The 27320-nt window shown below is 44.0% G+C and overlaps 1 protein-coding gene across 1 annotated transcript in view; it reads right to left on the bottom strand.

Annotated features, from left to right (window-relative positions):
- Window positions 1-137: 137 nt before the first annotated feature.
- The window catches only part of ALDH1A3 (aldehyde dehydrogenase 1 family member A3), a 33563-nt gene continuing 6380 nt past the window's right edge, over window positions 138-27320 (bottom strand). Inside the window, exons 3-13 of the mRNA XM_059858647.1 lie at window positions 24525-24665; window positions 22681-22810; window positions 21392-21453; window positions 18434-18562; window positions 15966-16079; window positions 13452-13554; window positions 12306-12490; window positions 7181-7345; window positions 5487-5644; window positions 4147-4221; window positions 138-2779 (exon numbers count right to left, since the gene is read on the bottom strand). Of these exons, the coding sequence (XP_059714630.1) occupies window positions 2707-2779; window positions 4147-4221; window positions 5487-5644; window positions 7181-7345; window positions 12306-12490; window positions 13452-13554; window positions 15966-16079; window positions 18434-18562; window positions 21392-21453; window positions 22681-22810; window positions 24525-24665 (1335 nt within the window). The 3' untranslated portion in view covers window positions 138-2706. The remainder of the gene's footprint in view (window positions 2780-4146; window positions 4222-5486; window positions 5645-7180; window positions 7346-12305; window positions 12491-13451; window positions 13555-15965; window positions 16080-18433; window positions 18563-21391; window positions 21454-22680; window positions 22811-24524; window positions 24666-27320) is intronic.

Below are 27320 nucleotides of genomic sequence, written 5' to 3'. Positions count from 1 at the left end.
TAGCACTTTACTCTTAAAATTGCAAAAATTAATCCAAAAACTGGAAAAAAATTAATTAATCCATATTGCAAAAATTAATCCAAGTGCAGATTCCCTCACAGTCTCCAAGTAAGATACTAAATCCTCAGATACACCTGTTTCACAAAGTTAAACATTTATTAGGAACAGGAACTATTACAAAAAAGATATCCATAGTCTAAATATATACATGAGGTTTAAACATAACATTTTCATGTACCTTTAGCTATAAAAATACATTAGATTAACTGTATCCTAATTTATAAATATAGTTCTTTTCTTTTAAAAAAACAACTAGTATTCATATGAAAGCCTTACTGTGCAATGGAGGAATATATATACCCTCTAAGGGGTTATTTTAAAGTTAGTGTCTAGTGTTATATAACTTACAAAATTCAGTGTGTAGAGTCAAACCCTGATTTATACAATAAGAGATACATTGACTTTTTAAAAACTTGATAAGGGGGAAAAAAGTGAAATATATATCATACATATAAAGCCAGAAGAGTAGGATTTTAAGAATTTCAGGTTATTTCAGTTTCCACCACTGTTTATCAAAAATACAGAGATACATCAAGATAAAACAGCCTTTTACTGTTTGCCTCACCTCTCTGCAGCCCAAGGAAACCCTCAGGTGGGCAAGAGTAAAATGTTTGTCTGAGAAGATGTTTGCACTCTTAAGTGTCTTACAAAAATAGAAACTTATTTACAATGATCCCATTTGGCCTTTCATGGGGAAGGGAGGACATTTTCATCACTGGATGGGGAGATTTACCTGCCTCACACCCCGTGGGAGCACAGGCTCCTGGTTACACTGTGGGAGGTATGTCGCATCAGAAATGAAGTGATGTTGAAGTGCAATTTCAACATTCACCAACTAATAAGGAAGTTTAGGCTCATGCAAACTTTTTTCCTTACTTATCACCACCCACCTTCCTTCCTCCTCCAAAAAAAGCTCCACTCATGCAACAGAATTTGTTGCTGTCTGAACCTATCTGTGAGCAAAGGAAGGTACTGGGTAAATCCTGGCTTGCAGCAGAGAAGAGAGGTTAGACCTGCATTTCTGCTTCAAGCTCTGACATCTGGAGCAGCAATCCTTATCAGTGCTCCCTGGGGATCTGCTGATAAGCCATAAGGAACCTCGGTGGGTTTGTTCTCAGAGGACAATCCCAAGGGGATCAGCTGAACTTCCTAACAAGCTGTCACCACTAACTCCTGCAGACGTGGGACTGCTGTGCCTTTGCCAGGGTTCTCCAGCAGAGTCAGGAGGAGGGAAAGCAGTGAGCCCAGGAACTGAAGATAGCCTGTGGCCTGTCATTCATCTCATGATAGTTAATCTCAGAATAATGTCTGGGCATGCAAAGAAGTTACTGCAGGAGGTGCTAAGGCATGAGCTGGGTGTGATAGCCACTCCATGGACAGCTGGGAGCAAGGGACAATCCAAGGCAGTTTTCTCAGTGAAGGATCAGCTACTCTGTGCTGGCCATGGGATGACAGCACTCACAGGGACAATGGCTGTGAAGCTGCTGACAGACTGAAGTCCAGCCACAGCTTATTCCATGGTAACTGGCTTGTACACCCTTCTCTTTAGCACTCAAGGTGTGCTGGGGAGCAGCTGCCTTTTCACACTGCACTTCCAGGAATGTATTTTAAGCTACATTCATACAGGATAAAGAAGCAGTGTGAAGAGCTAAATTTTACTCTCAAAGTAATAGTCCTGGCTCAAAAAACAAAGAGATGTTCAAAAAGTCTGAAAGCTGCAGAGAAAGAAAGTGTAGGACAGTTTCCTGCTGCAGCTCTTCTGCTCCCTCCCCCAGATCAGGACTGGTATGGGGTATGTACCATGCTACATACTCAGCATCCAACTCGGTGTCACCACGGTAAGTGCAGTGCAAAAACCTCTTGAGAAAAGTGCTGTAGTGAAGGTTTGAGATACAACTGTGACTCACTGGGAGCCAGAAGGGTCAGCAAGTCAGGAACTTGCATTTGCAGCATGTGTAGTGTGTGCACACCCAAACATCAGGTTCCAAGGACACTTGAAAGTCTGGCTCTGTTGGGTGACATAGTGGCCCCAAAGGAGTCCTCTAGGAAACTCCCACAAATCTCGTTCAGGGCTAGAATATCACCAGGATGGAGAATGCACGTATCTTTAGAGAAACCATGATAGCTCTTTCAAAGAGAATTTCCTTACAGATCCTTCCATGAAAGCTTGCACTCCCACTCCAGCTGCAATCTTCACACAAACTCCACCAACTCCAGGCAAGCTGTTCTAACCCTTACCACTTGAGTCCATCTCTGCCAAGGGAAACCCAAGTGCCTCTGAAGGTATTTGCCAGTACCTTTGATGGTACCAGCAGTCTCTCTAGCATGCCAGTGATGTCCATGTCCTTCAGGGGTACAGCTGGGAAGCAGTTGTCCTGCCAAGACTGTGACTGACCAGTTTTGAGTCACAGGGAGCAGGCAGTTGTACAGCCAGGGACTTGTGGGGTACAAGTGTGTACTGCCAGTAGGGTCAGTGAATCAGTTTTTGAAGAGCCAGTTGGCAAAATGGAGCCCAGCAGATTCAGTGTTTCTAGAGGAATAAAGACAGGTGTTTCCATTTTCCTTCCCACCCCTCCCCTCCCCCTTGCTCTGAACACATCCCCCATGTGTCACATTCAGAGTGTCAGCATTTTAGGCCTTCTGTTTTCATGGGCTCTTCTGGGAGAGTTTAATGGTGACTGTTTTCACTTCGGTGTATTCTGCCAAAGCATACTCCCCACTGCAAAAGAAAAGAGGAGGAAAGGGACAAACAATTGTGGAGTGTTAATGTGTATTTCCCTGAGAGAAGAGAGTTGTACATTAAATGTGCATTTCTGACATCAGGTCATTAAAACCAGATCTGAACAATTTACACCAGCTGTCCACTTATCCCACCACCTCTAATAACCACCAGGTACATGTACATAAGTACGTACAATTACACCCTGTTGTGAGAGAAACACAGAAAGCTTTGGTCACTGTAACCCACAAGATGACACATGTGACTCTGCCTGTGCAAACTGAGTGCTGCTGTGAGAAGCCGTACAAGAGACAGCCATGTATACACAGCTATTGGTTCTTAGACAGCAATTAAAGTTATTTTTTCAGCTAAAAAAAGCTTCTGTCTGCAAGATACTGTGTCATCAGGAGGGCACAGTTGCTCCAGAAATGCATATTGATGAGAGAGCCCACCACTGCATTATGTCTTAGTTGGTGATAACTGGCTCTGTTCCCATGCCCTTCCCAGGGGAAACCTCTGACATCCTTTAACTATCCAGGCAGTCAGGCAAAGCAAACCATAAGGTCTCAATATATATCTATGTCCCATTTGAGGATTAATTTATTTGCTGTGCTTAGCAAATGAGGCACCTGAATGTTTTAGAGCAGCAGATGTACCAGAACAGTTACTGGAAATGGTTTCTGGGATTAAATCTGGCTTCTGAAAGAAAAGGTGTGTTAGATTCCTCTGATGAGTCTGCTGAATGGTCTAAGAAAACCTGTCTCCTATACAAGAAGAAAATTAAGATTTAAGACAATGTCTCAGCTCTGTGTCTAACTCATGGAGTGACCTTGGTTCAAAAATTTCAGCTTTAGTAACTATTAAGAGCTGAAGTGTCTGGTAGCCCGTCTGTAACAGGCCAGGCTGGGGAAGAGGGACTGAGAGTTCTTGTGTAATTTAGCAGCAACCTTGGAAGGTGGGATGGAGAATGATTTGGGAGATCATTCCTTCCCATGTGAACAAGAACCAATGATACAGCATCCAAGAAAGGGACAGACACCACTATGGAAAGATGGAGCAAGTTTGGGGTGGATACCAGTGTCCCCAGCTATGGTGCTGTACTTCTCCCTTCATCTAAAAATCTAACTAGTATGGAAAAATGCTTCCAAGTGGACATGACTGAACTGGAGCTATTAAAAGCTTATAAAGCAGATGAAGGTGCTCCTAAAGGAATGCTTTACATCCATGCTCTACTGGCTTAGCACCTCCCTGTGGGGCATGCTGCAAGCCTGATTAAACTTTAAAAGCAAATTCAACAGTGTTTTCACAGTCACAAATGTTATTGCATTCACCACCCACACAGAAACAAAATACTGAGCAAAACTTACAGTTCTCTGCCATTGCCTGACATTTTAAAGCCACCAAAAGGAGCCTGAGCATAGAGCGCATTGTAACAGTTGATCCTACAATAAAAACATCAATTTTAAAAAGACAATTCAATACCAAGGAAAAGCAAGATGATGACAACAGCAAAAATACAATAAAATCTGAACTCTGTTTTCTCTGTCATACACTTGAGAAATCAGATTATTGCAATAAAATCTTCTTTTGCTGCAGAAACAGAAAACATCTGAGTGGTTCTCAGTTTGACCTATATCTTGCTTCATATCGTCTAATGGCAAAGACATTCATGCTTGAGCTAGAACTTATGCCATGTTCAGAGTCATGATTAAAATAAATAGTTCAGGCTATTCCCTATTTATTAATTAACATTCTGAAATGAACATGCTTACTTAGAAAGCTCTCTAAACATTCACAATGAAGCCCCAGCATCCCCTTCCAGGTATAGAAAACATTTGGACTGTATCAAACAATTGTGTCACAGTAAAATAAAAGCACTGGGGCCATTTCAACGGATACTTGGCAGGAAAAGCTGATGCAGACACTTCCCCAGCATCTCAGTAAGATCAAATGACTGAAGGTCATGCAGCACAGGTATGGCTTGTGCTGGAAGTGTGCACCTCCATGTGTGTTCAGCACATGTATTCTTCTAAGACCAACATCCCATTTTTAGGTAAATATTTGAGGCTGATTCTTCTGGTGCCAACTCTTAAAATTAATCCTCTGCATCAGAATCAGATACCAGATCAACTTCTTGTCTTGTGTGGGGAAAAAAATCAGGATTCCATCTTTAAAACCATTCTAATATAAACCAAGAAATTTTGTACACAAAAATAGCTGCTTTTCTTTGTGACAGTGGTGTGTTGCCACCTACTGTCCATGCTGGTTTGTGCAGCAAAATCCCATCTGGTGCTGGCAAAAGATCATGAGAATTGCTTTTTGCTACATACAGGGTTTTGGAAAGCACAATGTCTGGTGAAGCTTACTACAACCCCGACAAAGAAATACCCCGACTGAAGGAAAAAACAGTCCATTTCTCAACACGCTGTCTGGACCTCACCACCTCATTTTGAGGAACGGATGTTGCTTCTGAGCAGGACATCAAGAATTAGGCAGGCTACTCTTTGCTGCAACACTTAAAGAATCACAGATATTCTGAGTTGGGAGAGACCCTCAAGAATCATGAAGTTCAACTCTTAAATGAACGGCACGTACAGGGATGGAGCCCACAACCTTTATTATCTTACCAACATGATTGCAAGTCCTAAATCCTCTCCCCTCCCAGGAAACAAAGCCCCAGCCCACCCTCTGTTCCCAGTCTGCTCACCAGACTGTTCCTGACTGCAGAGCTGAAGCCAGGGTTAAAGCTCTGTCCAGGTTCTTGGTGAACACTGCGGCCGTGAGTCCATACTCAGTGCTGTTGGCTCTTCTTATCACCTCTTCTATACTCTTGAACTTCATAATTGGCTGAACTGGCCCAAAAATCTGCAGATATCAATTAAATTTTAGTACAAGAAAGCATCTGCTAATCCTGGTAGTTTTGAAGTAATCAGAATCAGACGCTCTGTTTGGATAATATATTTAAAATCTTATATTTTAGCCTTCTAGGGGCCACTGATAGAGTGTCCTAAAAGCTACTAATTAAACTTCAAAGGAAGCATTGTGATGTGCTGTAGTAGTTAATAAATGTTAAGATCCAACAAGTAATGGATCATCTGTAACAATCAAAATAAGCAGAGTTAGATCTGGACAAGTTACAAATGATTCATCCTTACTCCATTTACAACTCTCCTTTTGAACTCTAAGCTGAGTGTGCTCAAGTAACAATTAATTTATTTCAAGGTCTGCAAGTTTTCTTCCTTGGTTTTAACCCTGATTTTGTCACTGTATGCATTTTATTTGCATGCAGTGCATTAACCACATCTGTGTTTGACCACAAACTTGGCTTCCCAGGTTGCCAGTAGAAGCAACAGCCACACAGAAGGCTTCCCAAGTTTTGGGATGGAGTCTCTTAATCGGGTGCATTATTGAAGGTGGAGTCCTTTCTTGGTCTGCAGGCTCTCACAGCACAATAAAACCCATTGAATGTGAGAAACAGACTCATTTGGGCCACTTTTAAGCTCATACAAGGGTTTATAAATGTCTTTGTTTTGGGGTATCCAGGCTCTTATGTGGAGCCTTAATCCTAGGCAAAGGATGAACATGCATTTGCAACAAAACTGCCAGTGAATGGAACTGGATAAGCTTTGTGAATCATGGCTTGGGATTTGGAGTCAGTTCATTAAGAAAAGGTTTGTCATGGGATTTTCAGCTCTTTTTCTCTCTATTTTTAGCATGTAACTCATGCCCTGACTGACTGATATCTTTCCCAGGTTCCTTAGAGATTCTGTGGCAGATCTGAGACATTTAAACATCTTGCCAGGAGTGAACAGCAAGCAGTCCCATAAAAAGCACTAGGCTAAACTTTAAACTACAAATGCCAGTTAGACTTTGGCAACTACTTATTTTCCATTAGGGAACATGATGAAAAGTAGATTAACTTCTATTTCAAAGGAATATCACAGCATCTAATCACATGCAGCTTGTTCAACATTTCTACATATGAATAATGAAAGCCAGAGTATTAGATCTGCACTTTGCTGGCTTTGACCATGTTTTCATATAGGAAAGAAATAGTCAGTCTCAGGAGATTTTGCCATGAGAATGGAATCTGGGATTGTTTCAGATGCTAAGGCTGTTTCAGAGAACTGCAGTGGCTGTTCCTTTGTTCCTTACCAGCATCAGGTCCCAGAGTTCTTTTCCCTCATTTCTGCAATAAAGCAACCCCTTCTCTACAAAATAGGGGAGCAAGAACACACATTATACTGTCCATGGTCACTGGCAATTACAGGGTAAATAATTGCTCCAGCCTGCCACAGTGTCAGTTATTTACATTTAAAATTAAGGATTCAGACAGAACCCCCTCCATTTCCACTATTTCTGATTCTGAAGCAGCATTTTTCTAGGTGATTTGTACTGTACCTCTTCTTTGGCAATTCTCATGTTGTCAGTAACCTCTGAAAACACTGTAGGTTTTATAAACAGGCCTCTGTCTTCGATTGCAAGACCTCCACACTCCAGCTTAGCTCCTTCTTTCTTCCCACTTTCTATCAGCTCCAGGATTTTATCAAACTGCTTTTGGTCAATCTGTCAGACACAAAAGGAAAAGAAACAAACAGCAGCACCTTTATTATCATGGTTCCAGAGAGAAGTCATGGAACGAGGCCCAGGGCCACATTTACAGGGCACTGCCCAGCTGGGTCAGTTGATAGCTCAGTTTAGGATGTGGCAGTCAGGGAGTGAGCAGGGAGAAAGGCAGGACATGGGCATAGCTCTGAGCCACAGGAAACAAAAGGTAAAGTGACATGTGACAGTTTAATCTGATCTAATAGTTTGCTGCCACATGGAGGGGTTTTCCCCCCTTTCCCTTCCTCCCTGTCCTGGATATGTGCTCCCACAGCTCACCTCACTGGAGCTCTGGGATTTCTCACCTTCTCCAAGCACTGGTTTATCTCAGTAGCAGTATGAGGACTGCCTGAGATGGACTAGAGAGCTCAGCAAGGGATTTGACCAGCAGCAGAATCAGTACAGGAGAGGGAGGACCAGGATCTAAGAACTATTAACTCAGTTTTGGTGCAGTGTGCAGCTTCACCTCTGTCCCCTCCTGGAAGAACCCAGTGAGCTCTGCCTCCATCTCCTTCCACAGGGCACACTACATGAACAGCCTCAAGATAAGCCTGGTGGTGGGGTGACTCCACAACAACTGCTGCACCAAAGCCTTGCTTTTAAAATCAGAATCACTTTGCACAGTTCTTAGAAACTGGTATAATCCTGCATTGTTTTTCTTCCTCATATTTAATTACCTTTTCTAACTCCTCCTAACTATGGAGTAATCTCAAATAATGAGTGCTGCTGTCAGCCTTTAACCAGGGATTTCTGTAGGGGTGGGGAAAGGCCAGTCCAGTGCCAGGAGCCTGAAGCTGCACAGCTGCACCAGGACTTGGAGGACACTCCACATGCACTCCACAAGCACAGCATGTCCTGTGCTGGGAAGAGGTGCAGAAGCCCACAGCACTTTCACTCACTGCTGACCCTTATTCTGTGCTCCATGTGCAGCAGTGGGCTGCAGAACTGCAGGTTTCAAACAAACAGACCTGGCTCTTAACAGAACGTGGAATTAAGAGATGAAACTCCTCATGACAGCACACTGGAGATAATAGAACACTTAGAGATGTTTTTAAAAACTCAAAGAAACCTTGACAAATTTATTGAGGTGATTAAAGAAGACTCCATCCACTGGTACAAGGTGTCCTGGAAGGCTGGGGGATTATTCTGATTGCCAGGTATCTCCAGATGCTTGTTCTGGCTCAATCCTCCTCCCTAGGCATCTGGTTTTATTTCAGCAGGGCCAGTTGCCAGTTGGGGCTGTTTACACGGAGTGTTCCACACTTGACTCCTCCAGATTACAGACTATATCCTGTCCCTAGTTAATCCTGACCACACACAATCCAAGTTTTCATGCTTTTAGACAAATATCAAAGCTGCAGGAGGGTGTCCTTGGGATACTTGTGGTACACAGTGGAAACAGAGCCCAGCACATCTCCAGGCAAACAGATGTTTGAGCAGCATGTGCACTGTACGTGTTCTAAGTGCTTGTGTTCTCTCATGTGTTAAGGTGCTACCCAAGGACACACTTAATTCATGCTACTGCCCGAGGAAATGTGTGCCCTGCTGTAGGATACAGTGTCACTCTGAGTTTGGCAGGTGTCATACACATTGTCTATTTGTCTGGTTGCTTAGTTGCCAAGTGTAAATAGTTTGAAAATATCTGCAAGTGCTTTCCATCCTGGCATGTCTGTGATCCAGACCAATCCAGTCCATCCACTTCACATCACAGAAAACAAAACAAGGATATTTATACAGCTGTAACTTGTTGCAAGGCAAACTACAGTTAGATGAAAAGACACTGGGGAAAGAAAACATTTGTAAAAATGACATGCAAGGGTGGAACTGTTTGTCATTGTAACTAGAGCTTGCAAGGCTTGTTTAAATTCTGTCCCCTACTCCACTATTATTTATGGTTCAAGCATTGAATTCTATTAAAAACACATGATCTGGTAAAGCAAATTCTACTATTTGTTCATCTAATTCAATAGAGAAGGGAGCTTCTAAGGATCACTGCAATACAGAAAATCCGGGAACCCCCAAATCTTCATCTCTTGCTTCATTTCAGTCAAGACCACAAGGAGAATTTTTTCCATGTGCAAACCTAGTGTTTGTAATCCTACAAAATAGCCCATAACTGGGTCCAACAGGCTGTTGGACACAACCCTTTCTACTTGAATGTTTTATTTTCACACTTTAATCCTAAAGTGCATGTCTACAGTATAAGGAAAATATTCACTGTCTTATAAATCAAATTATATGTTTTGGGCTGAATAATTACTGGCTAACAAGTGCCATAATTAGTGCTTGTTTTATTTCTGTAGACTAGGTCTTGCAGTCCACAAATCCCAGTATTTGGGTTCTAAAATAACAAAACTAGTCTAGTCTTGTTCTAGTGCAATCCCTGTACTAGTGCCCCAGGATGTCAGTCTCATCTAATGCAGTTTGCTGCTCACAGTTGTACAATGCACTGGTTAACCAGTTTGCCATCTGTGCAGATTTACTTTATTGCTTCCTGTGATACAGCTTCCAGGAATCCAAAGTTTAAAAATGCCTGCATTTGAGGTTGGCACTCTGCTCAAACAGTCCTGAGCACCCCTCAGGTTTCTTGTGGCGTCCTTTGAATTCCAGCCAGTCAGCACTGCCAGACACATGTGAGCTCTGGAGAAGTCTCACCAGAAGCATGCCTCATTTCTGTCTAAATTTAATGCTCTTTAAAGTTGACCTAATTTTAATCAGAGCAGCACAGTTTCTATCAACATAACCCAATACTGCAGCTGACACAGTCTTATCCCCACTGCCATGCCATGAGCATCTATGCCAGTGAACAGTAATCCACGTCAGGAGACTGACCTGAGTAAAACTTTTCTTCCTCACTTCCAAAAAGGCTGGATTAGACCTGAATCAGCCAGTTCCCCAATCCAGTGCAGTGCAATGTAGGAACAAACAACTGCATATGGGACCACTTTTCCAGGACTAGCTTATGTCAACTTCAAGTTCTTGTGGAACAGGATTGTCATCACCTGCAGCTGATGCAGGACCAAAGACATCATGAGCTACAACCACTGTCAGCTTGAAGGTTGGCTTCATCCCCTTCCCCTTGTTGGCTTCTAAGCCAGTGACCATGCCACAGTGGGATCTATGCAGCATTGTTGTGATGCTATTGTGTATGTTTACCCTGCCTTACACCAAAGGAAAATTAAAGCAACAGGCTGGATCTGAAGCATCTGATGGGGAAAGATGAAGAAGACAAATTATTTTTCCTGGTGATTCTTCCCTTATCAGTTCAAGATAAAAAAACCCTCACAGCCAAGCAGGTTACTTCAGGGACAGGGGAAAAAAATTATCTGGGAGCTTCACATTTGAAGAGTAACTTGCGGACAAGTGTGAATCTTTGCTACTTTCAGAGGTATTTTTAAGTCCTTGTGATACTGCATCATTTCTCTCCTCTGCTTAAGTTTCTATATGTGCCCACAACATAGGCTCCAGAGAGTGAGGAGCCATAGCTGCAGAGGAAGTGGTTGTCCCTTTGAACTGGCAACCACATAAAAGCTTTGGGATTTACAGTTTTGTCCCACTCCCTCAACACCTTCCCATCCTGGCCTTGACAGTTGCATTCACAGAAGTTCAGGTGTGTGTGGGTGTTCTCTCTCTCCTACAAGTATAACAGGTAAGCCAGAGCAGGAAAAAAGGACAGATGGGCCATAGTTAAAATCTGACCAGACACTGCTATTCCAACTCTCTGTTACCCTTAATTACAGGTCTGTATGCAAAGGGTCTCCCCTGAGCCACAGCAGCTGTGCCATAGTGCACCCTGGAAGTCTGTAAGTGCCACAGTACATCCTGAGGACAGCCTGGCAGGAGCTGGGAACACTGATGAAGTTAAACAAGCAGCCCAGTTCAACATGCTCCAACCACTGCAGGGTGTTTCACCCTTGAAAACTCACAACTGAATGGATTCAGGAGCTGTTCTCATGAAATCAGTGTTTGAGGGTCAGCTCATCTCTGCTGGAGCAAGTCTCAGCATGGGATTCTCTTCCCAAGAGTCCTGAGCATTTTGAAATCTCTAGGCAAGCTACAGGGCTGGATGCAGCCTCAGCATGAGCAGGGGAGGGACCTCATCTTATTCCCCCTGCATGAGGGCAAGCAATGAGGTTTTACCCTGCATGAATCATGTGGAGATTCAGATCCAGATAAGGAGAGGCAGATGTCCTCAGAGCCACCCGTTCTCTGAGGGATCCTACACAGACAGCATCAAGGAAGGAAAACCCACAGTGCAGTACTGAGAAAAAGAGGCCTTGGCTATAGGTTTCTGGGGAACTTGCTTTATTTTTGGTACCAAACAGTGGGCCTGTTAGATCTGACCTAAGGATCATCTTCCCCCAGAGTTCTCCAGCGCAACTCAGATTGCCTCAAAAGGAAAAACTAAGAGGAAGGCTCTGGAAGTATTGAGGAGGCTGGTTCTGACAGCAGTTTGGCATGTTTCTTCCTCCTAATTCAGCTGAAACTTCTCCAAAGGATCAGAAAGGCAGCAGAGGAGGAGAGGGAAAGTGAGGACTCAGGAGTCTCTGGGCTCTAACTACTTGTCATCACCCACACAGCCAAGGAGCTGAATAGTCATTTAGCTGCACTCTTCTGCACAGAGCTATGGCTCACTGCAACATGCTTTGTGTTACTGCACCAGGGAGACAGCCCCTTCCATAAAGCTGGATAAGAACTGAATTAAATACATTTGTGTTTTGAAAAAAATTACAACATAACATTTCAACAGTTGTGATTAATTGATATTTAAAATGGAGAGGAAAAATAAAGCCACGATACATTACTCACCCCTCGGCACTTCTGCTGGGACCGCATCCGTAAGGATAATATTTACACAAGGAAAATTATACAAAACCACAACCAAAAACCAAACAACAACTACTCTCAGACACACAGTTACCTGGGGCCCTTGTTCAGTTCTGGCATCAAAGGGGTCTCCAACCAGTCTCTTCTTGGCAAACTCCACGCTGCGCTTGACGAACTCGGGGTAGATCTGCTCCTCCACGAAGACGCGGGAGGCAGCTGTGCAGCACTGCCCCTGGTTGAAGAACACGCCTTGGTGGGCACATTCCACTGCCAAGTCCACTGTGAGAAGACCCAGGAGGGAAAAGTGTTACCACATGCACAGTTCCAGCGTTCCAGTGTTTCCAGACTTGTTGTTTTTCCCTTCTCTTTGGAAAACCTCCTTAAAAAATGCTGACAGTGGTCCACACCCATGGAAGGCACTCACAGGGCCTCACTGCCCCCAAACCAGATCTTTTATTGTATCTGCCTCCCTTCCTGTCTTTTGTCTTGAGGTCTAGTTGGCCATAGTTCCTGATACTTTCTTCCACAAGGACTCACTGAAGGCAGTGGCCAGTTTTTCTTGCTCTGGCAATTCTTGATACCATGCATGGGTCCTTAAAGACAAGTTTCAGTCATGATTGTTGAGAAAGCAACATGCCAGCTTTGGCCAGCTCCTTGCAATGCTCATGATTACCAGCTGGCACAACTATCTCTGATTTTCAATGTGTGCTGTGCAGGACTGGAGAGCATTTTTCTGAAGCCAAATAGGATTTTCCAACCATTTTGGTGGTCACAGATTAAACATATCTCCTAGTACTACTGAGTCATGTAACAAAATCACAATGAAACACACAAGATGAGCCCACCAGGCTAGAGGTGAAGGCTGGATTAGATCAGGTCCTACAAAATTCCCCTGTCACAGGAATGCCTGCAGAGGGGCTGCTTTGCAGAAAACTGCTCTTCCCAGTCCTTGCAGCACTGCCCACCAAAGAGAAAGCCCACAAATAGCAAACACACAAATGCAAGATTTAACTGCAACTGCAGCCATCCCCAGGGAAGGCACCACGGGCCATGGGAATGATTCCCATGCTGGGGAAGAGCTCCAGGAATGCACAACTACATCCTGCCCTTGGACAGAGGTTTTCTTCAGCCCTTGAGGTGGAAACACCAGCCCTGTGAGCTGCCAGAGGACAGCAGAGACCCACAACCCCCACCACCCTGGATCCCCTGACAGCAAACACAGCCAGCAGCCCATACTCACAGTCTGCATCTGCACACACAATGCAGGGGTTCTTCCCTCCCAGCTCTAATGTCACCCTTTTGAGGTTGCTTTTAGAAGCAGCTTCTTTGATCAGTTTTCCAACCTGCATCAGTGAGACACAAAGAGGACATGAGTTGTTTCCCCCAGAAATCTCAAGTGTGATTCCAACAAGGGTGGAAGAGCCTGGATGGCAGCTGAAGCAGGTAGAGGTCAGGGAGAGCACTCTGAAATGCTTTGAGTTTCCTACTGCTGTGATGTGTTGGGTCAAAACCAGCCCCAGAATTAAGGATTGTTTCAGGCATGTCTGAAAGGGCAGGCTGTGTGGGAGAACTACATCTGTATCCTGAACGGGAGGATTTACTCTGCTTTCAGAATTTAGTAAACAAATTTTGTTAGAAACAGTATGAATTAAAAGTATTTGGTACCTTTAGTTGTTAGGGCAGGATAATTTCTTAAGAGTGAAATATTTGAATTTGCTCATGTTATAGCTGTTTTCTTGTTTTTTACCTCTGCACATGGAAACCTTACCTTCATTTCTGACTAAAACTGCTCTTGCCCTGGAGTGGAACTGTGAGGAAGGAAAGCATGGGGCAGCTGTCTGGCAATTACAGGTCTGCATTTCTCATGGTTTGCCCTTGTTACTCGAGCATGACTCCTGAACTCAGGAGAGATCTTCTCTAGTCACTCAGGGCTTAGGCCTAGAGACAGCAGAAATAAGTGATGCATCCCAGCTTTGCAAGAGACATTACTGCAGGCTGGCTGGCCAAAGAGGAGCGAGTTAATAACCTAAGAGAAGAGATCTATATGGGAAAATTCTCATGGAGTTTAAGATCAGCATTTCCAAGCTGGCACTGAGCCCAAGTTGGGGCTTAATAACTAAGTCAAAATATATTTTGAATTAGCTTCACTTCCTGGCTCAGAAACAGTAGCATTGTGCTGCAAATACTGCAGAGATGCAGCTGAACTCACAGATGGGTGGAGGGGGAAGAAAACACTTCTAAATTACACATGCATTAGCAAAGGATCTGTCTCCCTTGGTGTTTCCTGCACACCCATGGATTAGGAGACAAGCACAGTGTCTACAGGAGTTTTTTGCCTACAGGCTCTAGCAGCTGAGATTTTTCTCCTGCCACTAATCCACTGGATACTCCTTTTTCATTAAAAACCCAAACAGATCCATGTGGGCTGGATGAGTCTATAAGCTCTATTGTTTTCACACAGCTAATGTCTCATCTGGGCTAAAAATTTCTGATCTAGGATTTGGAGAGAAGCATGTAACTGCATAAACTCCAAGACCAGACCAACTATCAAGAGAGAAAAAGCTCACTGTGAACTTTTACTTGATTGTGTTCTGTTTGTTCCCATGATCCCTGTACAGAAACACAGGCTTAGCACACCTTTTCCTATGGGATAAGCACAGGATGTACACAAAGCCACTAGATGGTAGTGTTGGTAAATGCTGCAGCTTTTGAGAGTTTTTCGAGTTACCTTTACCGACCAAGAACACCTTTCAAGGTAATTTGTCATCATTATACATTCACATCACCCTCTGCAATTATGAGGGCAGACATAAGAATGGATGAATTCAGCAAGAATAGTGTTCCTCAAAGAAGTAAGAGACTGAATTTGCCTCAGCTGCCTCCACTGGTGGGAGCATTTCCATTCCTTAGACACTGCCTCTATTCTGGAGGTGCAGATCTACTGCAAGAAACATCTAAAGCAGTCAGGGGAAAAATGTTCCCTTTTCTAAGCAAGCTTTTGTTTGAGAATTTTCAGCAGTGATTGCTGCACTCAGATTTGTTTGCAAGTCTCAGCTCTGCTCAATTCCATGGTCTTGGCCAAGTCATATGCACTTTTCCCATGTAGGTATAGAAGAGGATGGCTGGAGGTGATTGATAGTGCAGAGGTCTTGTGGCCACCCCTCTCATAAACAAGCCAGACACATCTATTTACAGGAAAAAAAGCTAAATACAAGGTGCTTTACTGTGCAGGGCTCAGAATGAAGCTCAAATGTTAATACCCTCCACGTCAGCAGAGAAGGCCTTGGGCACAAAGCCATGTTTTTATTTAAGCCCTAGTTCCTCAGAGGTAAATAAAGCCAAGGAAGAATTGTGCAGGGCTCTGACTGACAGGTTTTCCAATTGCAGGGCAGGGCTGGCAGGCAAACATGCCCAGAAGCTCCACTGGGTCAATGACAAGATGTTAAGTCACTGCCAGCCTGCCCTGTAGACTGCCTTCCCTTACGTCAGAGCCCCTTACACTTCCAGTCCTTACAGAAATGTGGTGGTTTGGCAAAAAACAGCTCTCAGAGATGTGAGATTATTACAAGCACAAGGATCTGAATTAGACAAATACCAAACACTTCTGAGAAATCCTGTCATATGGAATATGCCAGAGGAAGTGCTGGTTATACAGAAGTCACTGACATTTCTTAGGTCCAGTCTTGTATGGATGACAGTTCACAAGAGAAAACAAAGAGGAACAGCAGGTGTCTTTGAGAAATCCATTACCTACCTCGGTTGATCCAGTAAAAGCAATTTTATCAATGCTGTCATGGGTAGAAATTGCAGCTCCTGCTGTGGGGCCATAGCCTGGCACAATGTTCACCACACCAGGAGGGAAACCCACCTGAAACAGAGATTAAAAACAGCTCTGTAGAGAATGTGAGAGCAGAGCTCATTTCTCAGGAATCCTGGATTAGTTGTACTATACTCCTCTGAGCTCTTACCAGATACATCCCTGTTTTCCAGACTTTCCAGTAACATGGCTACATGCTACCAGCTGGAGTAGACGTGGGTGAAACTAACAGCCATGCTTAGGAAATGCCAAGTTTCAGTAAGAATTCTTGGAGAAGTCCCAGTTTCAAGCCAAAACAGAGTGAGTCTTTAGGCCAAACTTGGCCCCCAGCTACTGCAGTGCAGCTGCAGCCAAGGGGTAAATGAATGAAAGTTTGTTTTGAACAAAGGTTGACATTTGTGGTTCTTCAGGGACCAGAGGGATTAAGAAGTCAGTAAAACCTCACTAGATGATGGGGCTAATAAAACAGGAGTACAAAAGCAGATGGTAATAAGACTTATGCAAGTTTCCACCACATTTACAACCTAGATTAGCCAACTAGTAATTTTGCCAAAACAGACAAATGGCAAAACTTCAGGTGAAATTCTAGTGCAAGGAGAACTGAGGGACTGACTGGTTTGGTTTTACTTCCTGAAACAAGAGTTCCAAGGATTACTGCTCTTCTAGGTTAGCCTGCCCTTACTACTGATAGCACAAAGTTGTTTTCCCTGCAATTTCCAGTGATGAAGTTCCAGAATATAACACATTTGCTTCATTTCCTATGACTTTTTAATACAAAATCCCAATAAATGCCATTTCTTTTTAATAAAGAACAAAAGGAAGCAATTGCTCATGTACTGTCTGCAAAAATATTATCCTCATAAGACTTTTTCCCCCCCCATTTTTTCTTTTCATAGTTTGGAAGGGCAGTCTCATTTCTTCTATGGATGTGACAATGACAAAAATGCATTTAATGGAGTTTGCATCTTGGCTAATGAGTTTTCAAGCAAATTCTGCATGTCAAACTGTGCAAGTAATGGTGTTTGGAGTCAGCAGCAAAGCCACAAGGAAGTAAAAAATTGGTTGAGAACACCCTGACCAAAAAGTTTTTTCTGTTTTTCAGCAAAAATGAAAGCCAAATATTTTGGTTGGCCAAAAATTATTTCATTGAACGTAACACATAGCTTTGTGTGTGTGGTAACATCTTCTACATCCTTTTAAAGATGAAAACCAAAAGACTTGAACTCATTTTTCTGAAAAACTTAAAAAGAGTTTAGCTAATTTTGGGTGGAGAAAGGAGCATCTTCAGATAAAATTATTGTGTTCTAATTACACTTCTGCCTTGAAGGACAACTGTGAGAAACAGCAACCTTAGAATTTCAGCTGAAAAATAAATAATTTTACCAGAACTGAATGGTGGTTTTTTGGGGGGGAATGCTCTGCCTGTGTTTAGGGAGCTGCATGTCAGAGTCAAAAAAAGCAGTGGTGTGGCAGGGCTCAGTAGAAGCCATGACAACTGCACCCTATGCTCCCTCACTCACCTTGTGTAATCTCATTGAGCCAAGTAACTGTAGGAGATACTTAACTGGTATTATTTTTCCACTTCCTTTCCTGATGGAAGAGCCCTAAGTGACGATTATCAATATATCTTTCTATTTTCTCCCAGGCTAAGCCAAGAAAGGACAAAATCATTGTTTGACTGAGCCTAACAAACAGACTGAGAGGCCAAAGTCCATCTACAACTCCTGTAGTTTTCCTCAGTCACTCACATCCATAGCTATAGGAAGCTGATGGACTGAGCAGTGCTGGAAGGTTCTGTGCCCCTCCCACCCCCTCTGCACCATTAACAGACCTGTTGGCACACAAGATCCTACCTGACAAGCCCTAAACCAGCATTTTAAAATCCCAACCTATGATCTTGCCTTTTTTTCAGTTGACTTTACAGGCCAGACACAACTACATTGTTCTAGGAACCACAGAAATTACGAGGAATTGTTTCCCAGAGCACTCTGTCTTGGTTGAATTATCCCACTTAAAAACAACAAACACAACACTGCTTTCTATCACACTCTTTTTTTTCCCCCTTTGTCTAATAAAACTGAGCTGTTGTCTTTCCCTCATTTGGGAGAGGGAAAGACAAGGTATGGGAAGAAAAGCATCTTTTTTTCTCTCTGCAGCTTCCTGAGAAAGGAGAAAAATGCACAGGTTTTGTGATGTTTGCCACCTTCCAGCCAGTCACAAAGGCCTTTGTAAAAAAAGCCTGAAGACAGGTTGTTCTCACTTTCCTTTGTGAGCCTATTAAAGCTGGAAGTCTGTTATGCTTAGACTCTTTAGAAATCCAACAGTCTGGACAGCCAAATCAGAACACAGCCTTGCTTACGACCTTAAGAGAGCAGAACCTGGATGGGCTGTTGGGAGTTCCTCACCTCCTTGATCAGAGAGCCAATGTAGAGCGCCGTGAGCGGAGTTTGTTCAGCTGGCTTAACGACCAGAGTATTTCCACAGCACAGAGCTGGTGCCATCTTCCAAACCAGCATCAGCAGGGGGAAGTTCCACTGCAAGAACACAAGGCACTGCTCAGATCAGCCTGCTACAGTCACCTACTCACTTCCATGCAGTCTTTTCCCAGCTCAGGGAGGAAAGGAACTGGGAGGAAAGCCACAAAGAGGAGCGTCTGTTTATAATGCTGTGTTTGCTTGGGCTAAGGAATACAACTTCCTTGATTTCCCCCTGAGATCCCTGATATTGCTGGCAGTCCTCACACTAATCCTGTAAGCTGGACAACCTTCTGCATGATGTGACCTCATTCTTTGAAGGAGTTTGATCACATTTTGTGTAGGATTTTGGCTCTTCACAGATACTGTGTTGGAGGCAGTTTCCTGATGCATCACTTCTGTACAGCATCTGTATGTGGGGAATTACAGAATGCAACTACCCATTGAAAAAAACCTATTTTTTCTCTGTTAAGCACTGGCTGAGTAGTTAGGAGTTATATAACATCATTCCGTTCCAGTTTTATAAATAGGAAGCTGCAGTGAGTTGTTCAGTCATGGAAATCTAGGGGAGGTCTCATACTTCCTTCATATTGTAAATTGTTCCTTTCCAGCTAGTTTTCTAATTTGGAATTAGGAACCAGTCCACATCAGTTTTCTCTGTGCTAATCTCTTTCATGGTCATGTATATTTGGGGATCTTGGAGTCTAAGTAAGAAGTGGAAAATCTAGCTCACACTGAATCTCAGAAAGGTCATTTGGCAGCAGAAAGGATTTTTTCATTAAAAATAATTAATGCTGCTTCAGGGATGATGGAAGCAGGCCAACAGCAAGGGGACTTCTTGTCAAAACCCAAGCCAAGGGCCTTCAGCTATCAACAAAGAAGCCAAGTATGTCAGGAATCCACAAATTCACACTTGCAAATAAATTAGCAGTGTAGCTTTTCAGCCATGAGTTCCATTCTAACCCTGAGACAAAGAAGAATTTGGTCTCAACTGTTATTCTTCAACTTGCTTCACCCTTTTCCCCAGACCTGTTCCATTTCAGTGATCTTCTCCAATGGCCATATCCCATAATTTGCCCATTTGTCATTTTCTCCTAAGTTTTCTTGGAAGCCTGGCAGCTTGAGCCATTTACACCTACACTACTTTTCTACAGTTTCAGAGCAAGAAACAGCTCCATTAGGAGCTTTCTGCTGCGGAGTGCCTGGTGAAAGTAACAGTGAAGGACTCCAGGACTGCCTCATGATATCACCTTGGGATCAAAATCAGCCATATGCTGCACTTCCTAAGAACTTCTCTAGCTAAATAGAAATAAAATATTATTTAAATATAGTCAAGCCATAGGAGAAAGAGAGGACTGTTAATTGCTCTACAGAAACTTAGCCAGAACAGTGACAGAATCTCTTTCAATCAAGAAGGAAATACAAACCCAAAGGCTGTTGGTGTTATCGAGATTGAACTGGGAAAAAAAATTGGAGATTTTTCTGAGCAAACTGAAGACAGATGTGGTTTTGTTGACCCCAATCATTCTTAAGATCAACACTGAGTTTGTATAAAGTCAAATTTGTTTCTGTACTTTCTGTTGTATTTATTTCTGGTCTAGGGTCAACCTGAGATCTTACAAGCCCCACTCTGTCTCCTACAGTGGCCTTCCAAAGCATTCTGCATGTAGGCTTTTAAAGGGATATTTTCCAAAGCACTGCTGAGTGCTAAAGGTGGCTGAGAGTGACAGGGAAATACCTTTTAACTGCTGATCAGTGTGAGGAACCTGAGATTTTGATCTTAAGTCATAAATTCTGCCCACCAGCAGTCACATTGCTTGCTCAGCCAGAAAAGCTCTGAAGTCACCAAGAGAAATGTTTGATCATCTCTTACTTTGCCTCACCCTGACACAGCCAAAGAGACCATGTCCTCTCATCACCTGGGGTATAAATTCAGTCCTGCTGAAGGAAAAAGCAGAATTTCCCCAGCCGTCTTTGGGATCCAGACCTGGTATTCCCAGGATCCAGCATATATGCATTTCTTTCAGTCTTTAACCTTATCTCAAACTCAAAAGCCTATGAACTCTTATTGATCCAAGTACCATGTAATCATAGAACATCCTGAGTTGGAAGAGACCCACAGGGATCATCAAATTCCAACTGCTGGACCTACACAGGACAGCAGCAAGGCTCCCACCACAGGTCTGAGAGCATTGTCCAAAGACTTCTTGAGCTCTGGCAGACTTGGTGCTGCATCCAAACAGAGAATTTTGACACAGCACCATTTGCCTCACAAATTGTAGAATACCACATTCAAAGCATTTTACAATCAGACAGGAAAAAAATCTGTCTCCCATGAGCTGTAAAGTCTTCCTGGCTGTCTGTTGAAACAGAGGAAGCAACACATGCTAACACTGGAGGCATTCCAGGAGCTAGCCACACTGTCCCCTCAGCAGAGAATGAGACCTCAAGGAAAAGAAAACTATTCATGAGATTTAATCCCAGAAATCTCAGAGAGCAGCCAGACATAATTAGTTGATAATGAACATGATTTCAAACCCAAAACTATGCATCAGCACGAGGCAGCAGAAAGCCAGCACTCCTCATGACGAGATGGTTGTCCCAGCAGTGTGAGAGTCAGAGCTCTGACTGGTCTCTGGTGACTGCTGTCAGCCTCAGAGAGCAACAGAGCATCTGATTAGGAGACCCACCCTTCCACTGCAGAGCACTTCTGTTGCCAAGAGCAATTGGCATGGGGGTAAAACACAAAACTACATCAGGCCACTGAGATGGGAGTTCCCTGCAGAACAGCTGTGCTTAGCCAGGCAGCAAATGGCTGCAGGGTAGGATGGAGTGCACATGGAATTTCCAGTTCTGTGGGAGATGCAGGGTACCAGCACTGTCACTTACTGGGGTTATGGCTCCACAGACACCCATGGGCTCATGCCGGGTGAAACAGACAAAATTTTCATCTGCAAGACAAGAGAGTAAAAGGGCACAAAACAGTCAAAATCCTCACTTTTACAGAAAGTGTGTGAGACAACTGCACACTAACAGGTTGGGGACAGAACTAAACCCCTGTTAGACAGAGAACACTGTCTGTTCATCCTGACTCATGTCTGTCCAGATGAAGATCTGAGTACAGGTCTTGTGCCAGCCTGAAAGCCAAACTTCACTCACAGTCACCCAGGAACCTTTTAAACCAGGGTTCAGTTCCTTCTGCACACTCCCTGTGTTGAGGCTGAGGGGAGGATAACTCATTATCACAATGATATGAGCAAACAAATTTCCTTCAGATTGTGTCCTACTGAAAAACACAAAGCACTTGTCTCCCTGAGGGAGAGAGCTTTAAAACCCAGTTTATACAGGAATCCTGTTCAGTGTGACAGGAATTACACTCCTGGTAAGAAAACATAAAAAGATGAAACTCTGGAACTAAAGTAATACCATTCACCTTAAAATACTGCTGTTGCTCTTTCACAGAGAAAGCAGGAAGAACATTTGCCTTTCAAATTCATTCTTGCTGAACACCTAGTTTCTTTGGGAAGATGTGACAGAGAGCAAGAACATTTCTAATGACGCTTTTTCAAAGCGATTTCAAATCAGGACAAACAAGGAGTGTCCAGACAAGCAAAGCTTTACACCACTCTGAATGAGGGTGACAAATCTCAGTTTATATGACTGACAGGGCTCCTTTTGCTGTCTGCACAGGCTGAACTAGCTCAGCCTTCCAGGGCCCTTCCTCTGGTGACTAATTTCTGTCTGCAGTGTCTGTCCTTCACACAGCCTCAGAGATCACCCACATGCAGGGACAAAAGAGGCCAAATTTGAAAATACTCCATATTGCCCATCATGCCACAAGGACATCCATTCTGTTAACTTGCTCTCACCAAACCCATATTTGAACTTCTACACCTGGACCAAAGTGTTTTCTCTGTGTGACGGCTCAGACCAAAAGTTTCTCTGTTAAAAAAGCAGCAGAAGAGCCCACACATTATTTTCCAGAGATCTATCCAGGCATTAACCATCTTCTCCCATTAGTTTCAATATTGAAACACATCTGCTTAAAATGCATCCTGAGACAGAAAGGAAGTGCAGGCTATTTTTGCAGGTTTTCAGAAGCCAGCCTTTCCATGGATCTCCCTCCTCCCCAAGCCTGATCCCGTCCCAGCTCTGAAACTGGCTCTGAAGGTACTCACCCACTGGAATAGTTCTGCCCTGGATTTTATCAGCCCATCCAGCATAGTACCGCAGTGTTTTGATGCAGCCTTCCAGGTCAATGAAATAAGCCTGCAGAAAAGGTTTTCCTGTGTCCATTGTTTCCAGAGTCTGAAAAAAACCCAATTTGCATGCACTGTCAGACAAGTCAATGATTTAGGGTTTTTTTTTTTTCTTAAGAAAGAGCTTTTAAAAAACCTTCTTCTCAGCTTTATTGTGCCTTGTTCTGAAGACATGGAATGTTCTTCCCTCCTCTAATATTTAGAGAATGAGCTTGTTAATACAAATAATGCAGAAGGAAAAGCAGACACAGTAACTCTGATGTTTACAGGAGCTGCTTTGTTCAGGGGCACCTTCCAGAAGCCTCCAGAAGGTGAGTGTGGGTGGGATACAGGCTGGGGTCTGGGGCACTGGTCAGAAACAATGTGACTATCACAACTTCACCCTAACTGACCTGCCAGCACAGATGTTCTGGAGTCCAGATGGTGTCACTGAAATCAGGCAGAGCTACTTTCCTTCTATTAGAAAAAAAGGATCTAATTTTTCTACTTCATAAGCCTAAGCCTAACCTCTGAAAAGCCTCTTTTGTCCAATGATAAACATACTTTTTACAGAGTTCTGTAAAAAGGTAAAGTAACCTTTGGGCTCCTCTCTGTGCTGAGCCCAGGGCAAGGCAGAAGTTGCCTCACTCTGAAGCTGCACTGGTGCTGATCAGCTCTAAACAAAGTCCAGGCTGAGCCTGTGTCCTTCACACTGTTCTGGACATTAGCTCAGGGAATGCTTTGTTCTTCACTCAGGTCATGAAATGGCATATTGGTGCAAATGGCCAGCACATCCATAAAGGAAGTACTATCCCTTGGTAGATTGAAACATCTTTGTTTACACATGAAGTCATACCCTGTCATGCTCCACAGACATCAGGGTCCAAACAGCACTCGAACAGACATTCCCCTTGGAATGGCAAGAATTGTTATCCACTGAATGTCTGCTAAAACAACTGATTTTTATAAGTCATTGCTTAGCACACAGCCAAGGCAGCCAGGGCTGGTTTTCTGCAGTGCAAACAGCAATGCCAAACAAGCCCTCCCAGACCAGAAGGACCACAGCAAGCTTGAAGTGTGTTCTGGTTAAGGGAAAAGGAGGGTGCCCCAAAGTCACATCAAAAGGTGAGCAGAAAATAAACAGGGTTTATTCACACACACATATATATATATATTTCTTTTCTTCCCTCTTATTTGCTGCCCAGAACTGTCTTCAGAACAAGATGTTTTGGTTTTGCCCTGCTGAAACTGAAAACTGTCATGTGATTGAGTGACACTGTGTTGGGGAAAGAGACCCAGCTCAAAACAGTGACACAGGTGTCAATTCCCACTGACCTCAGCAGGGCAGTGGCACTGTTACCTGCACATCTGACAGCATGGAATGTCATAAATGCCTTTCCCTGAAGGTAAAAGTGCAGCACTGATTGGAAAGTGCTGAGATCCAAGAGCTTAGGTGGGGATGGACAGCAGCCCCAAGCTGAGGATCTCTGGGTGCCATTTGGAAAGATGTACAAGGCCTGTAGAGTCCAAAGGCTTCTACCAACTGAGCACATTTTAAGCATTAATATATTTAATCCTTTCAATAACTAGCTAGAGTTCTTCAAAAAATCAACTATGTAGAAGAACTGACAGCCTTCTAAAACCCCTAAAGTCCTGCAGAAAAGGGAACAAAGCCATGACTCCTGTCTTCTGCCCTTCATGAAGGAAGAGAACAGAAAATATTAGGTAGATAGGGATACACCAGAGCCAACTGTTGCTGGCTTATCACTGCTCCCAGTACTCACTGCCAGGATGACTCTGTCCCGCTCCAGGAGATCAGCCAGCTTGTGCAGGAGTCGTCCTCTGCTTGGGGCATCCATCTGTCTCCATGGAGAGCCCCTCTGGAATGCTGCCTTTGCTGCCTCCACTGCATTATCCACATCAGGCTACACAACACACACAGAGGAAAACCTCAGGTTACAAGGAGGGAGCTGGACAATGGCACAGAAACCCCTCCAGGCTGCTTCCCAGTTGGTGCTGTGGTGGCCAAAACCAAGTTGTCCAACAAAACCACTTGCATTTCACTCCTGGATTTGAATTCAAGCCTGGAATATGTTTTATGTTTGGCCTGGGCTCATAAACAACCTTGAGGTCTGAATACCAGTTGGGTCTTTCAAGGGTAATTTAATGTAACTGACTTGTTTATAAAATAATCCAAAATCATGTTCCTGCCAATACAGGATGTGACACTGGGGGAGGATGAAGAATCATGACAGGCCACTGGCCTACATGAATTAGCCTCCTCTAAACAAGTGTGGGCAGGAAAATCCCCCATGAGATCAAGATTTTACCCAGGGAAGTAATTACAGCTCAGATCCCACCATCCAGTTCCCCTGGAGCCCATGCCAAGGCAGTTAACACACCAAAAATCACCCTTAGATCCTAGAACTCATTCCCAGAACATTTCTACCAGATGGGAAAGGTTTTGCTGTTCAGTGCTATGACAATGACATTTCCTCAACACACGCTGAGTGCCATTGTCCTTTCATCTCCCAACAGCTTTACCATCCTCTGGAGCAAATCCAACTCTGTTTAACCAAGTTACTAACCAGATAGGGAGCAAATTCCTCTCTTCCCACACCATCACCCCTGCAGCTTCATTCATTTGCTCTGGCCATGGTATGCCCTGGACTCCTCCCATCACCTCACATACATTGATTAAAAAAGTGAGGCCAAGGGCTCCCAATCCAATGGAATCTGTGGGAACACTGCCACCAACGTCCACAAGGCCAAGGCTGTACCCCAAGCATTGATAAAGCTTTGGACAGATTCCTGCTGTATGTAAGGTCTGGCACAGCCCGAGCCTCACTTCAGCTGGTGGAGAACTTGCACCTCACTGCAATATCTGGCTCAAAAGGGTGGGAAGGGAGGGAGGGTGTCAGACCTTGATCATTCCTCCCAGCACTTCACCAGTTGCTCTCATCTATAGCTTTTCTCAAGTCTTGTCTGGATCCAATTAGGAAATGAGCCTCTGCACTGATCCAACAAGGTCTGGCCACATCCCCCTCACAGGAGGGCATGTGTGGTGCTCAACTAAGAAAACACATTGTAGGGAGACATGCTGCCTTCATGGCCAAAACTGCAAGTCATCACCCAAGGTAATGGCACCTGACATTAAATTTGGCTCCATTTCTTTACCAAGAGATCACACAGCTTTGGAACTGTCTGACCTATACTGTCAGGAAAAGAATTCCATCCTTTTGGAAGAGCACTGGTGGGATGCCATTGGAGGAAGCTTGTGCTGTCACAGGATGGCTCTGGTCCAGCAAGGGATGCTAGGGGGGCAGAGGTGCCCAGAGCCACTGAGCACAGACAGGGAGGTGCTGCCTGGGGCCCATCACCCACAGCCACCACAGGCCTTGGAATGGCTCACTGTGCTGGAGGTGATCTGGATTCAGCTTGGCACATCACAAAAGCCAGAAGGCAGCACCAGCCACTGCACACTCATGTATACCCCATCCTGCCTGCTGGAATGAAGGCTTAAGCTGAAAGAAGGCAATATTTTATGTGACAGAGCAGGCAAAGGAACATAAGTGTGTCAGGTTTAAACAAGCCTTTCCTTAGCAGCAATTAATTAGTTCTGCAACCAGGCTGGGAGCACAGATGTGCAGGGAACTGGGTCTGCAGTGGCACAATGCCATCGGTGCTGAGGGTCTTCCCTCCACCCTGGCACTCAGAACAGGAGTGAGATGACTGTGTGGGCAGAGGACTTCAGTGCATGCCCAGATCTTCCCCAGCCTCTAAAAATGGGAGAACCTGAGCCCTGCTGCAGTTCCTGTAGAAACGAAAATGAAGACAACCATCTTTTTCAGACATTCTGGGTACAAATAGTGGCTCAGAGCTTGCAGTCACTGTCACACAGGCAAACAGGCTTTCCCTAAACACCCTCAGGGTAGTACCACCAAGTGATATCCTGACAGCCTCCTTTCTGCACAGCCTCAATAGGCCTGAGAGACCAGCAAAAACAAGGAAATCTTTCAGGAAGGGCTGAAATGCAATTCTTAATCCATCCTGTTATGACTAGGCATTAGAGGAGTCTGAATGGCATGTTCATTGCAGGCATGTTGCAATAGGTAGGCACAAGGCGTGACAAAGTGACTCTGAGCTGTCAAGGTGCCAGGAACACCCTGTGGTGCACAAAACCACAGCAGGAGGAGATCCATGCATCCTGGTGCCCCACTCGGATCTATAACAGATTTACTGAGCATTACATAAAAAGCTCCACTAAGAATATTAAGATTGCAAAGTCTTTACAGTGTTGGGAAATGCCTACAAACCTTCACAGCCACCTGGGGTGTTTGAATTATGATACAACCCCCAGTTACACAATCACATACCTTCCCCCCTGAACACTGTTCTTTGTTCTAAGCTGCCTCGTCCATCTTCCTCCTCTACCTCAAGTCCTGCTCATTGCTGCTCCTTTCTTCTTTCCCATCCTCTTTTCCTCTCTCCTGCCCCAGCACAGACTGCAGAGCACAGTGAAGACCATCATCCCTCTGGTTTTGTGAATGGGGAAAAACACCTGCAAAAAAGCCTTGCTC

Source organism: Haemorhous mexicanus, chromosome 13 (genome assembly GCF_027477595.1).
Source record: "Haemorhous mexicanus isolate bHaeMex1 chromosome 13, bHaeMex1.pri, whole genome shotgun sequence".
Taxonomy (NCBI): domain Eukaryota; kingdom Metazoa; phylum Chordata; class Aves; order Passeriformes; family Fringillidae; genus Haemorhous; species Haemorhous mexicanus.
Note: the sequence above shows the minus strand (reverse complement) of the source record. Positions and strands in the feature narration are given on the sequence as shown.